Source organism: Neoarius graeffei, chromosome 12 (assembly GCF_027579695.1).
Source record: "Neoarius graeffei isolate fNeoGra1 chromosome 12, fNeoGra1.pri, whole genome shotgun sequence".
Taxonomy (NCBI): domain Eukaryota; kingdom Metazoa; phylum Chordata; class Actinopteri; order Siluriformes; family Ariidae; genus Neoarius; species Neoarius graeffei.
The window spans coordinates 57,458,648-57,472,545 of NC_083580.1; the positions used below are offsets into that span (position 1 = coordinate 57,458,648).

Consider the following 13,898-nt stretch of genomic DNA (forward strand, 5'->3'; position numbering starts at 1 on the left):
AACCCCCAAATTCTTTGCAATTCTACATTGAGGAACGTTATTCTTAAATTGTTGCACTGTTTGCCCACGCAGACTTTCACAGAGCGGTGAACCCCTCCCCATCTTTACTTCTGAGAGACTCCACCTCTCTGGGATGCTCTTTTTATACCCAATCATGTTACTGACCTGTTGCCAGTTAACCAAATTAGTTCTTTTAGCATTACACTTTTTCAGTCTTTTGTTGCCCCGTCCCAACTTTCCTTAAATGTGTTGCTGACATCAAATTCAAAATGAGCATATATTTTTCAAAAAACAATTAACTTTCTCAGTTCCAACATGTGATATGTTGTCTTTGTACTATTTTCAATGAAATATAGGCTTTCCAAGATTTGCAAATTGTCATATTCTGTTTTTTTATTTACGTTTTACACAATGCCCCACATTTATGGAATTGGGGTTGTACTACTGTCCTACTGTCATAGAGCCCTTTAAGCAGGAAATTTTCTTTTGCATTTTATAGGTTTCATTGTCAGTTAAAATGAAGTAGATGATTGAAGATTTGGTTTGCATTATGAATCTCCACTTTGAGAGACTGTTATGATGATTTTGCCTGGTTGTTGTCAGGGGAGGTGGTTGTGAACATTGCAACAGATCTCGGCTGGGCCATTGATGGTCCTGAAAAAGTTGAGGATTATTAAATTAGGACTTTTGAATGAAAGCAAATAAAGCTCTCTGTGCCAAAAAAAAGCTACCTGGCTTTGTCTCTCCTCTACCTCCCTTGTCTTCTTTTTCTTCTTCTTCAACAACCTCGTCCTCTGGGAAGTTGATATTTTCTCTAGACTGGCTGTTATGCCTTAAAAACCAAAGTCACTGTATTTAAGTATGCTACATTAATAAATATGCTGCCTTATTCCATTTCATGTCATAGGCATGCACATCGTTTTTGTCTTTACTGGTTGCATAGTAGTGTATGAGTTTGAAAAAAATCATTTAGAAGTCAGTACTTACCTGCCGAATATCATGTCATGAAGACCTGTACAAATATAGAGACCATATTAACGTAGGATGATGTATTATATGAAATGAATAAAACACAAGGGGGCATGCTATTACAGAAAATAATCAGTGACAGGGTGGTGGTGGGATACTGTTCACATCCTGAAGTGGATTACATTCACACACATCACATTATCTCTAGCCGCTTTATCCTTCTACAGGGTCGCAGGCAAGCTGGAGCCTATCCCAGCTGACTACGGGCAAAAGGCAGGGTACACCCTGGACAAGTCACCAGGGCTGACACACAGACAACCATTCACACCTACAGTCAATTTAGAGTCACCAGTTAACCTAACCTGCATGTCTTTGGGGGAAACCGGAGCACCCGGAGGAAACCCACGCGGACACGGGGAGAACATGCAAACTCCACACAGAAAGGCCCTCGCCGGCCCCGGGGCTCGAACCCAGGACCTTCTTGCTGTGAGGCGACAGTGCTAACCACTACACCACCGTGCCGCGAAGTGGATTATTTTCCTATAAAACCATGTCCAAAACAAGGGGTTTATTCCTCTTATACCACAGCAATTTGCCAATTATTTATTTATTTATTAAAGAACACCACATCATACTTTTTTTTTTAATCTGTTTATAGTTGCATTTAATGTTGTGGAACATCCTCTAAACACATTTGTTCCTGTTCTCACTTACATAATAACAGTAATTTATGCAGCATTCTCTCTTTCTTTTTTCTCTTGAAGTTAGTAAACAACAACAACAAAATATTCTGAAAAGATTACTGAGAAATCTGAATGTGCAAACTCCCCTGTCTGAAGACATTTCCATAGTGGAACATTTCCTGACTGTTACAAAGCGATGACCCTGGAGACTCATTTACAGTGGAGGCTCATGCAGAGAGGCAGGTAGAGCAGAACCCTACGACGTAAATCAGCTATTCAACATTCAGTCTTAACCTTCATAAAGTCCTCATTCACATGCATTTTAAATTCCGTTGAAATGCTAATTACGGCACTATCGCCTTACGGCAAAAAGGTTCCAGCTTTGAACTTGCTGGTCAACCAGGAGTTTGCATGTGAGAAGAAACCGTTATTTTGTCATATACATTCAAGCACAGCAAAATTCCTCCTCTGCATTGAACCCATCTGAAGCTGTGAGCACACACAAGTGAGCAATGAGCACACACACATACCCGGAGCAGTGGGCAGCTATGCTAGTAGCTGTAGCCAGGTGGGGAGCAGTTGGGGGTTAGGTGCCTTGAAGTCATGATACAGAGGGAGGGGAAAGTGCTGTTTGTTCACTCATATTTTTCCTGCTGGCCCCAGGAATCGAATTGGCGACCCTTTGGGCCCAAGGATTGCTTCTCTAACCTTCAGGCCATGGCTGCCCCGTACCTGTTCTCCTTGTACCTGCATGGGTCTCCTCCAGGTTTCTTCCAAAGACATACGGATTAGTTTAACTATCCATCCATCCATCCATAATCCGCAACCATTTATCCTGTGCAGAGTTGCAGGCAAGCTGGAACCTATCTCAGCTGACTATGGGCGAGAGGCAGGGTACACTCTGGACAAGTCGCCATGTCATCGCAGGGCCGACACATAAAGATAAACAACCATTCACACTCACATTCACAGCTACGGTCAATTTAGAGTCACCAGTTAACCTAACCTGCATGTCTTTGGACTGTGGGGGAAACCGGAGCACCCAGAGGAAACCCACGCAGACACGGGGAGAACAAACAAACTCCACACAGAAAGGCCCCTGTTGGCCACTGGGATCAAATCCAGAACCTTCTTGCTGTGAGGCGACAGTGCTAACCACTACACCACTGTGCCGCCGGATTAGGTTAACGAGCTACTCTAAATTGCCCATAGGTGTGACTGTGAGTGTGAATGGCTGTCTGTATCTCCGTGTTAGCTCCGTGGAGTCGGGACCTACCGAGGGTGTACCCTGCCTCTTGCCCAATGTCAGCTGGGATTGGGCCTTGCTTACCAGTGACTCTCAATGGATAAGTAAAATGAACAAATGCTAATTACCTCTTTTGAGTCACCAATGATTTAAAAAAAAAGCATGCTGTTGTTCTTTTGATTATGTTGCCTTTTAAGATATTGTACAATTGTGCAGCAGTTTCCTTACTGCCCCACATAAATCTAGAGAGTTTTTGGCCAAGTTTACATTAGACCGTATCTGTCTCGTTTTCTTCGCGGATGCACTGTCCGTTTACATTAAAACGCCTGGAAATGCCGGGAAACGGGAATCCGCCAGGGTCCACGTATTCAATCCAGATCGTGTCTGGTCCGGTGCTGTGTAAACATTGAGAATACGCGGATACGCTGTGCTGAGCTCTAGCTGGCGTCGTCATTGGACAACGTCACTGTGACATCCACCTTCCTGATTCGCTGGCGTTGGTCATGTGACGCGACTGCTGAAAAACGGCGCGGACTTCCGCCTTGTATCACCTTTCATTAAAGAGTATAAAAGTATGAAAATACTGCAAATACTGATGCAAATACTGCCCATTGTGTAGTTATGGTTGTCTTTAGGCTTGCCATCCTTCCACTTGCAAGTGGTAAGTGACTTGCGCACAGCGGCTCAGTCCCGAATCACTGCTCGTGCGCTTACCTCGCGCGCTCTGTGAGCTGCGCAGGGCCGGAGTGCGCACCCTCCAGAGGGCACTCGCTGTTCAGGGCGGAGTGATTTGGAGCGCAGCCGCTGAGGAGGAAGCGATGAGCCGCACTGACACATTTCTCAACTTACGTGCCGAATTAGTCATGTGATTAGCGTATCCGTGTATTGGCGTTGCTGTGTGCACGCGAATCGTGTATTGGCGTTGCTGTGTGCACGCTAATCGTTTTTAAAAACGTTAATCTGATGATCCGCTGATACAGTCTAATGTAAACCCCATCTAAATTGCACCTAATGTTCAAATATGGAAATTGTAACGAGCACTAATACGTAGAGGCCCATTACATGCTTTAGCAGTAACGACAGGGTAATGGTTTTGGACTAAATGAAAATTGGGCTAGTTTGAAAATACTCCACAGCCATCAAGATCTTATTTTGTAGCAAATGATCAGAATGAAATTGAATTTCCACAAACAAAGAAAAAGTGCAAGTGCAGATAATGTGTTTATGATGTACAGAAGCATTTATATTGTAAGATACTGTACATTGCAGATATTAGGAGAGGTAAAGGTGGATTTCTTTGGTGGAAAATTTCCATCTATCAGAAATTCATGTATAGCACGGTGACCTGTTTCCCACACAAACGCTGAGAAAAAGAAAAAAAGAAGAAAAATGGGCATTCTTTTTTCAGTGGCTGAATTTGTTTGGGTAGTTTTGGGTCTTTTCTGTGATTTTTGAGATGTAATTGGGCTGGAAATTTTGTTGAAACCTAGTAACCCAGGTTAATGATATTAGCTCTTTGCTCCTCACACACACTGTATTAAACACAGTTTAACATAGGAATGTCTAAAACCAATCAGAATGACCTGGTAGACTGTAGGCTGGATGACTGCATGTCAAGGACGCGTTATCCTAATGGGCTTCATGGGCAGCTGCCCAGGGCCTCGGCCACTAGGGGGCCTCAGAGGTAGCGAGATCGGAAAATATGAAACGATATTTTCAGAAGTTTTGATCATGTTGATAACATTTTTGATGCATTTCACCACCCGTAAGGAAGCCCACCTTGTCCCGTTGCATAAATCACCCATCATTGTCAATATGATCACTGTCCACCATGTCTTCACACGCTACGCTAGCTTGAGTTCAATGATTTAATTAATGACTTCGCTTTCCAGAAAAGTAGGAAAGTGCCCTTGTACCGTAAGTTGACCCATGGCTGTCAAACTGAATGCACAAAGCTGTGTGCCACTGCTGTTTGGGACATTACGTGTGTGAAAGGATGAAATGTTTCACATAGCCTAACATTTTGAGATTTATTTCTGAGAAGCAAGATATTTTTCTTTCTTTGTCATCGCTCTTTGTTTTCACAAGTTAAAAGTTGCCTGGATTCCAAAATGAAAACGAACGGTTATATACCAAATGAATGTTCTTGTTCTGAATACTAAAGAAACTGTTGTAGGCCTAGGTTATGTTCTTGACATGTTGTTCATTGACTCACTCATTCAAAGGCTTCTTGAGGCTAAACTTTAGTTAACCAGACTTGTTAACCGTGATGTCTGATGGATTTTTTCACCATGCAATTGCCTATTTCACCATTGCTTTTTCTCGATTAAATAGGTGTTGATGGAATTAAAGTTTTATCGTTCAATAGTATTTCTAATTGTGCCACTGTCATTATTTAAGTTTCTGTGTCTAGTTAGACAGGCACGTCTGAGGGGGTGAATTTGCTGAGCGCAGTTGACAACAGGCAGGGGTGGGGCCTCGGGGGTGTGTCTGCCCAGGGCCTCGGCAAGGGTTAACGCGGCCCTGCTGTATGTTGTCAACTCTCCACTGTTTATTATATGGTTACAGTAAAAAATGACTAGATAGTAGCCCACAGCACAAGTCAAATGTGATAGCCCATTGACTTCGTTTTGTTTGAGGTTATGGCATTATTAATGTTATCCTGCCCCAGCAAAATCTATAGTCATGAGCTGCTGCTGCTCCTGACATAACTGTTAAATAAGTGTCTCCTTACAGAACAACTATATGGTACTTTGCAGCCTGAATTATTATCAAAGCTGCTGTTATTACTAATTTATGAACATCTACTGACCAATCAGATTTGAACATTGCTGTGGTATAAATTGACATAATGTATATAGCTGCATCACAGCGAGGCACTCACGTGGAATGTTGTTGCGATTCCGCAGCACAAAAATGAAGAGCAGGACTGTAAATAATGTTGCCAGGAGCATGCCTCCAATGGCTGCTCCAATAACAGCAGGATAAGCTTTAAAGGGTGGGTTTGCTGGAAGACGACATAGGATGTAAGACAACAGTTACTGAAAACAACACTTGGCAATTATAGTTCTCCAATTGCTGGGTTTCACGTGATGTCACATCGGCCTCATCTCATCTCATTATCTCTAGCCACTTTATCCTGTTCTACAGGGTCGCAGGCAAGCTGGAGCCTATCCCAGCTGACTACGGGCGAAAGGCGGAGTACACCCTGGACAAGTTGCCAGGTCATCACAGGGCTATCCGCCTCATTATTTATTCAAAACTTTAGCTGGTGGTCTACCAAAGCTCAGTTGACAAAGCGTTTGTACGGAGAAGGTGCATTGCTTGCATGAAAAATGCCTTATGCTTGCATTGTTTTAGGTTGTTCGAATCAATCAAACCATGAAACTGATTAAAGTTTCTTCAGGATTCCCCGTGAACTAATAAAAAAGGGTGAACGAACACAGGATTTCACAAAAAGACGTCAAGAAAGGTGGCTTTTGAGCCTCTGACTGAAATCATAGGGAGCTGAGTTGAAGCATGCTCGAGTTTGCAGTGATCACTTCGTGAAAGGTTTGTATTTCCCTCTCAGCTATGGCCTTAGTGTTTTCCAAGTACTTTCCTTGCTATGTGTCGTTATTTTATGGTATTTTTTTTAGTCACGAAGCGCTAAAGTCCCCAGCTGTTTCTTTGTTTACTCCTAACAAAGTCCATATGTATGAAGGTCATGACAAAATTCTTCCCCAGCCATACAGTTATAATGCGCCATGATCATTTCTCCGTCTTGTTTAACTAAGATCCAGGTCTTTTAAAGGGGTTTCTGATGATCTTTGTGAATGATTTACCTGAGAGATAAGAGCCAACACAAGTGAGAATCAAGCAAACTGTTGTTTGTTTACACTTCAACTTGCAGCGCTTCATTGTAAAGATGCGAACGAAAAGCTTTAAAAAACCCATCCTTACACGGGCAAAAACAATACAGGATTCATTCGGCTGTGACTTGATACCGAGGTCCTTTACCCAGCTACATACAAAAAAGTTGTAAGCCTCCATACTCTTCCACGCTTTCATCTGTTTTGCGGTGTAGAAGGACGTCTGCAACACCAGATAGTTCGAGATGTCGGGGAACTCGACTGAAGGGTCGTTTTCGAGATCGTATGACAAATCCTTCTTTCCCAGACTGTAGGGGTCGATTCCATTGCACATAGCAATCTTCTGAATATATCTAAAGTGAGCAGTGGCTTCTAGATTACGAGGATATGCTGATAAGTTATCGCTAGTTGTTTGCATTACGGCAGTCGTTTAGACCACCAGCTATTTCACTTCCTGTAAAACCGCTAAGAAAAGTCATGTGACTGAAACCCAGCAATACCAGTTTCAGGTTAATGGCTTTAAGTGTTGGCTTTGACTCGAAATATTATAAAACGGTTCAGTTGATTTTATAAATAACATTCTGCTGTGGATGTCTCTTGGTAGGTCAGTTCAGGTTTTTGGCAGATGCATTAATATTACTCTCACATTCAGCTTAAGCTTTGTTCTCGTGTACATTATGGAATTTATTGTGGCAGTCTGCCCACATCATAGGACAGCAAATGTGACCCAAGACTCCTATAAAAGGCTTTGACTTGAAGAAAATCTCCTGATGGATTGAGAAAAGTGTTTAAACAAACGGAAAACTTTTAAATGGTTAAAGTGCTTAAAGTTTTGTGAAAACATTCCAAATAGGTTATAAAATAATATATTTTAAAAACCCATAGTGCAGTTTTCTTACAGTTTTGCTCAAATCTATTATTGCTCTAACACAGTACCTACTCCCTTAAGAACCTTAAACTTTCCCACATTTTGTAATGTTACAATATGTTATTGAAATTTACTTCTTAGGATTATATTTATGATTCTACGCAAAATGGCCCATAACATTGAAGTGGGAAAATAAATATAATTTTCAAAATTATTTACCAAGAAATTCAAAGCATTGCATGCTCTTAATATGTAGTAAGCTGTTTCTGGAAGACCCTAGAGATTGCTACAGAACATATCTAAGCAAATAGCATCCTGCAGACTAAGGAGTTATTAAAACAAGCCTGGAGTAAAGTTCTGGAAAAGTATAAATCAGGGATTGGTTGTAATAAAATATCCAAAATTTTTAACATCCTGTGGAGCATAATTAAATTTGTCCTGGATTTGTCTTAATCTTCATGATGCTGTTTGTTCAGCTGTGTTCTTCAACAAAATGTGGAAAAGGTCAACGGGGTGAATACTTATGCAAATCATTGACTATAATTTTATTATTTTGTATAATATATTTGGAGGCTTTGAAACATTTTTGACATCAATTCTGACCATTTTATGTAATTTCATGAAAAATATAAGGAATACTACAGACCCAAGATTAAATATATGAAGTTAATTTATGAAAATGAACAAGTTAATTGTTGACACTAGAATGCTGTTCTCACCTGGGCTCTTGACCTCTGATGGGTGTCCAGTGGTTCTGTGATTAACAGCAGTCACACGGAACGCATATTTCCCATTAGGGTCCAGACTGGTGATCTGGTACCTGCGGGTCCTTGGATCCAGATCTACTACCACTTTCTGCCAAAGTGGAACGACAGCACTCTTGCCTACAGGGAGCCTCTGACGTTCAATGAAGAATCCAGTGAGGTCTCCATCTCTCTGGACCAACCACTCCACCATGACATCTGTCCTCCGCTGACTGCTGTATGTGATCTTACTGATGGTCACGTTTGGAGGCATTGGGTATCCTGAATCAAGAAATTAGAGATTTTTTTTTTAAACATGTATTTTGACACCTTGCCACATGATTTGCCATAGTTACTCAAATGGGTAGGAAGTAGGACTAAAATTTTAATCTTTAATAGAGAATAGAACAAACAGCATGCATTCATTAAATAAATAATTATGCTTAATAATTTTAAGTCCATTTTTCTTGTTCTGTCAGAATTTGCAACCAGCTCTGTGTATGTTATTGGAGAACTGTATCTTGTTACTGATTACAAATGACATGACTAAAAATACGTGTAATGTAATCTTTCAAATTACTTGATACGGGTAATATGGCCTCTTTCTATTTATGGTGCTTTAAAAAGAACAAAAGATGTTTATATGCAGATATAAAATATATTTACTGTATATATCAATTTACTGTCACATGATAATCTTAGATTACTGTACATCCATTATGATCAGAGAGACACGAGTGCATTCTTATAGAAACCTTACATCAACAAATCAAAAATAATGACATTTTTTTCGCGGTCCGGTTTCCATCAAATCCTGCGCTCTGATTGGCTGGCGAGCGGGTCCGTATCCTACGATACGGACCCCAGTTACAGACCCCGGTTACGGACCTCTGGCGACTCGCTCGTTCACAATAACAACAAACATTGTAGCAATTTTTGTCAACATTTATTTTTGCATTTCTCAGGAGAATAGCATTAATTTTACATCATGGATAGCGATGACAGTGTTCACAGCGAAAGCGAGTTTTACTACCCTGAGGAAGAAGAAATAAAAGGAAACATTTCAGGAGAAAGCTAAAAACTAAAAACTGTTGCTAACGCTGAGCAAAAACATGGCTGAATCCTGAATGAGTCAATTTTGTATAAATAGGGGACTACATAGGCGGCAAAATGTAGTTTTTTTCCTGCCATGGAAGTGCACTTGTATACCGAGGAGGAAGCCATTTGCATTACAGCCGTGAATGAGGATTCAAAATGGCGGCTCGGCTCGGTTTTCCCTTTCGGGCGCTCTCGTTTTCTGTTAGAATTTGGTAAAGAAAAAAATTATTTACCAGCTTAAGGTCGGTCCGTATGGTGAAATACCGTGACCTCAGCCTTGAATACTGACCTCGGCCCAGAGAGCCTCGCTCAGTACTTTCAAGACCTCGGTCACGGTATTTCACGATACAGACCTCTCAGCTGGTAAATAACATATATGTATTACACAAATGTATCTTTACACTTTTAAGTAAAATAGGTACTAAACTGTACATTTTCTTCGACATTGGGCTTATCTTTTGTACCCTTAATATGTATTTTTTTCACCTGGAAATGAGAATATAGTATACCATCTAAGAAGATTTAAGGCACATAATTGGACTGTAATTTAAAGCTTTAAAAGTACACTCTATAGATCTTCTAGAGCAGGGCTTTTCAAAGTGTGGGGCGCGCCTCCCCTAGGTGGCGCCAGAGTTCTTCAGGGGGGGTGCAACGTGAGGAAAAATAAACCAGAATAAGTTACTATTGCGGGGCGGCACGGTGGTGTAGTGGTTAGCGCTGTCGCCTCACAGCAAGAAGGTCCTGGGTTCGAGCCCCGGGGCCGGCGAGGGCCTTTCTGTGTGGAGTTTGCATGTTCTCCCCGTGTCCGCGTGGGTTTCCTCCGGGTGCTCCGGTTTCCCCCACAGTCCAAAGACATGCAGGTTAGGTTAACTGGTGACTCTAAATTGACCATAGGTGTGAGTGTGAATGGTTGCCTGTGTCTATGTGTCAGCCCTGTGATGACCTGGCGACTTGTCCAGGGTGTACCCCGCCTTTCGCCTGTAGTCAGCTGGGATAGGCTCCAGCTTGCCTGCGACCCTGTAGAAGGATAAAGCGGCTAGAGATAATGAGATGAAAGCTGAGGCATTTATATTATATTTTAAGGTAACTTCATGTTGTGCTGTGAGGTTCTCTGCACTTTAACTTTTGAACCAACAGGTGCATTTGGATAAGTAAAGCCTATTTTTCTGCATTTTTGTAGTCCTGGTAATCTTTTATATTGGTAAAGTTGTTTATAGGACCATTTCTCAGTGTCTTTGTTTTTTTAATCAATAGTTTTTTCAGTAATAACTTAATATTTAACATATCACTCAATTTTAATCACAAAAAGAGAAAATCGCAACAATTTCTCGCAACTTTCCCTTCCTCCCGCAATGTACCGGTAATCCCAACAAAAACCTAAAAAACACCGCAACTTTCATCGCAATTTTTTGGAAACCCCCCGCAACATCAGACATTTTAGCCCACAACAATCACAAAAAAGGCCCGCGGAATCCTGGGGGGACTGAAAAAAGAAGGAAGTATGACCACGATTATTTAAAGTTTGGATTTTCATGGACTGGATCTGAAGATGCTCCACTGCCACAGTGTGTTGTCTGCCAAGAGGTGCTAGCTAACGATGCTATGAGATGTTTAAAATGTGTAAAACAAGATGTTTTAAAAAGCACAGATGTTTAAAATGTGAAAAATAAAAAAAATAAAAATGTGTACAACAACCATTTTTTAAAAATACGAATGGAACATTAAGTATAGCAACAACAAAAATTGTAAGGGGGGCGCTGTTGTTTATTTGCTCTCCGGGGGGGGGGGGCTGACTCTCCCACACTTTGAAAACCCCTGGGTTAGGTTAACTGGTGACTCTAAATTGATCGTAAGTGTGAATGTGAGTGTGAATGGTTGTCTGTGTCTATGTGTCAGCCCTGTGATGACCTGGCGACTTGTCCAGGGTGTACCCCGCCTCTCACCCATAGTCAGGTGGGATAGGCTCCAGCTTGCCTGTGACCCTGTAGAACAGGATAAGCGGTTACAGATAATAGATGGATGGATAATCATCTGTGTATTTATACTAAAACAATCATCCGCCTCAGGCTCAGTGAATATCGGTGAATAATAACCTCAACTTTGTCTTGGTTATTATTCACCTCGTGTTTGGCGAATAATTGTTAAGTAGTTACTGAACAAGATGTGAGTACTAATCATGCATATATTTTTCGCGGTCTGGTTTCCATCAAATTGTGCACTCTGATTGGCTCACGAGCGGTCCGGTATCCTACGATCCAGACCCTGTTTATGGACCTTTGGCGACTTGCTCATTCACAACAACAACAAACGTAGTAGCAATTTTTTGTCAACATTTATTTTCGCATTTCTCAGTATAATAACATTAATTTTACAGCATGGATAGCGATAACGACAGTGTTCACAGTGAAAGCAAGTTTTACTACCCCGATTAAGACGAAATAAAAGAAAACATTTCAGGAGAAAGCTGAGTAGCAAGTTTGTTCTAAATATGGTTTCCCATTTGGGTGCTCTCATTTTCTGTTAGAATTTGGTAAAGAAAAAAATAAATATATTTTTACCAGCTTAAGGTCAGTCCATATATTGAAATATTGTGACCTCGGCCTTGAAAATACTGACCTCGGCCCAGAGGCCTCGGTCAGTATTTTCAAGACCTCAGTCACGGTATTTCATGATATGAACCTCCCAGCTGGTAAATTTTATATATATATATATATATATATATTTATTTATTTATTTATTATTATTTTTTACTAATATGACCCTGTAGAAGGATAAAGCGGCTAGAGATAATGAGATGAGATGAGATGAGATGAGATGAGTAAATTCTAAATTTTTATTTCAAATTTTTCAAATGTTATAATTTTTATTTTATTTTACAATATCTAATCGTAAAATTTGATATTTTTGTTTACCAGATTAGGTGCAATAGTTATATGCAGCAGTTATATTGATGTAAGCCAGTGGAACGAAATTTCATTCAAATGTGCATTCTGAATGTACAGGTGAATGACAATAGTAATCAATCTATCTATCTATCTATCTATCTATCTATCTATCTATCTATCTATCTATCTATCTATCTATCTATCTATCTATCTATCCTTCAGTTTAAGAGATGGGTGTTTTTGTTCAGCAATTGCAAGCTTTCTTAGGCTGTTGTAAACTCAGCTAGCTAGCCATATGTTTCACTAACAATGATTTACTCTATTGCCATGTGCTATTTTTGTCAGCTTTCCAGAAAACAATGAATGACATCAAGTATTATTATTATTTTTTTAACCTGCCAACCAATTATCTCACAACCCAGGGAAACAAACATGGAAGACAAGGTGCCAGTGAAAAATGAGCCTTATTATTAAGTAAGAATTATGACATGTTGAACTGAAATATTTCATTGCCAGTATTCTCAAAGTTGCATTGTAACGAAACAAAACAATTATTGTTGGCACATTTGATGCAGCTGTGGCTGCATACAGTCAAATCACACAAGCAGCACTTCTTCTCTTGATTTCCTGCCTTAAAGCTGCAGTGAAGTCAGACAACTGTGTCATTACTGTCATTAAAAGAATCTTTGTTTCATTTGTATTGCTAATGATAATCTAATCTTGATAACAAGCTAGTTTACACTACCGTTCAAAAGTTTGGGGTCACTTTGAAAAGTCCTTATTTTTGAAAGAAAAGCACTGTTCTTTTCAATGAAGATCACTTTAAACTAATCAGAAATCCACTCTATACATTGCTAATGTGGTAAATGACTATTCTAGCTGCAAATGTGTGGTTTTTGGTGCAATATCTCCATAGGTGTATAGAGGCCCATTTCCAGCAACTCTCACTCCAGTGTTCTAATGGTACAGTGTGTTTGCTCATTGCCTCAGAAGGCTAATGGATGATTAGAAAACCCTTGTACAATCATGTTAGCACAGCTGAAAACAGTTGAGCTCTTTAGAGAAGCTATAAAACTGACCTTCCTTTGAGCAGATTGAGTTTCTGGAGCGTCACATTTGTGGGGTCGATTAAATGCTCAAAATAGCCAGAAAAATGTCTTGACTATATTTTCTATTCATTTTACAACTTATGGTGGTAAATAAAAGTGTGACTTTTCATGGAAAACACAAAATTGTCTGGGTGACCCCAAACTTTTGAACGGTAGTGTAGCTAGTTAGCTAATACTGTTGTAGTTATGGAAGTGTATTGTTATGGTTATGGTGTCCATGTCATCTGAGCAACATTTTTCATATCAGCACAAAAAATGCACCGATTCACTGATCCAGCAGTGTACTAGAACCTTTTTATAGCATGTGAGAAATGCCTGCATGAGAAACTGTATTATTCTCAATGTATGCTACAGTATGTGCTGTATGATCAGTGTGTGTAGAAACTGCAATCTCATCATTCTTCTCAACCCAGAAAGCCACTTAGACTTTGTACAATTCATCACGA

At 40.3% G+C, this 13,898-nt stretch overlaps 1 protein-coding gene across 1 annotated transcript in view; it reads right to left on the reverse strand.

Annotated features, from left to right (window-relative positions):
• Window positions 1-574: 574 nt before the first annotated feature.
• LOC132894784 (V-set and immunoglobulin domain-containing protein 10-like 2) overlaps window positions 575-13,898 on the reverse strand; it is a 32,390-nt gene continuing 19,066 nt past the window's right edge. Inside the window, exons 13-17 of the mRNA XM_060934901.1 lie at window positions 8,337-8,642; window positions 5,783-5,905; window positions 988-1,012; window positions 753-832; window positions 575-654 (exon numbers count right to left, since the gene is read on the reverse strand). Coding sequence (XP_060790884.1) covers window positions 575-654; window positions 753-832; window positions 988-1,012; window positions 5,783-5,905; window positions 8,337-8,642 — 614 coding nt within the window. The remainder of the gene's footprint in view (window positions 655-752; window positions 833-987; window positions 1,013-5,782; window positions 5,906-8,336; window positions 8,643-13,898) is intronic.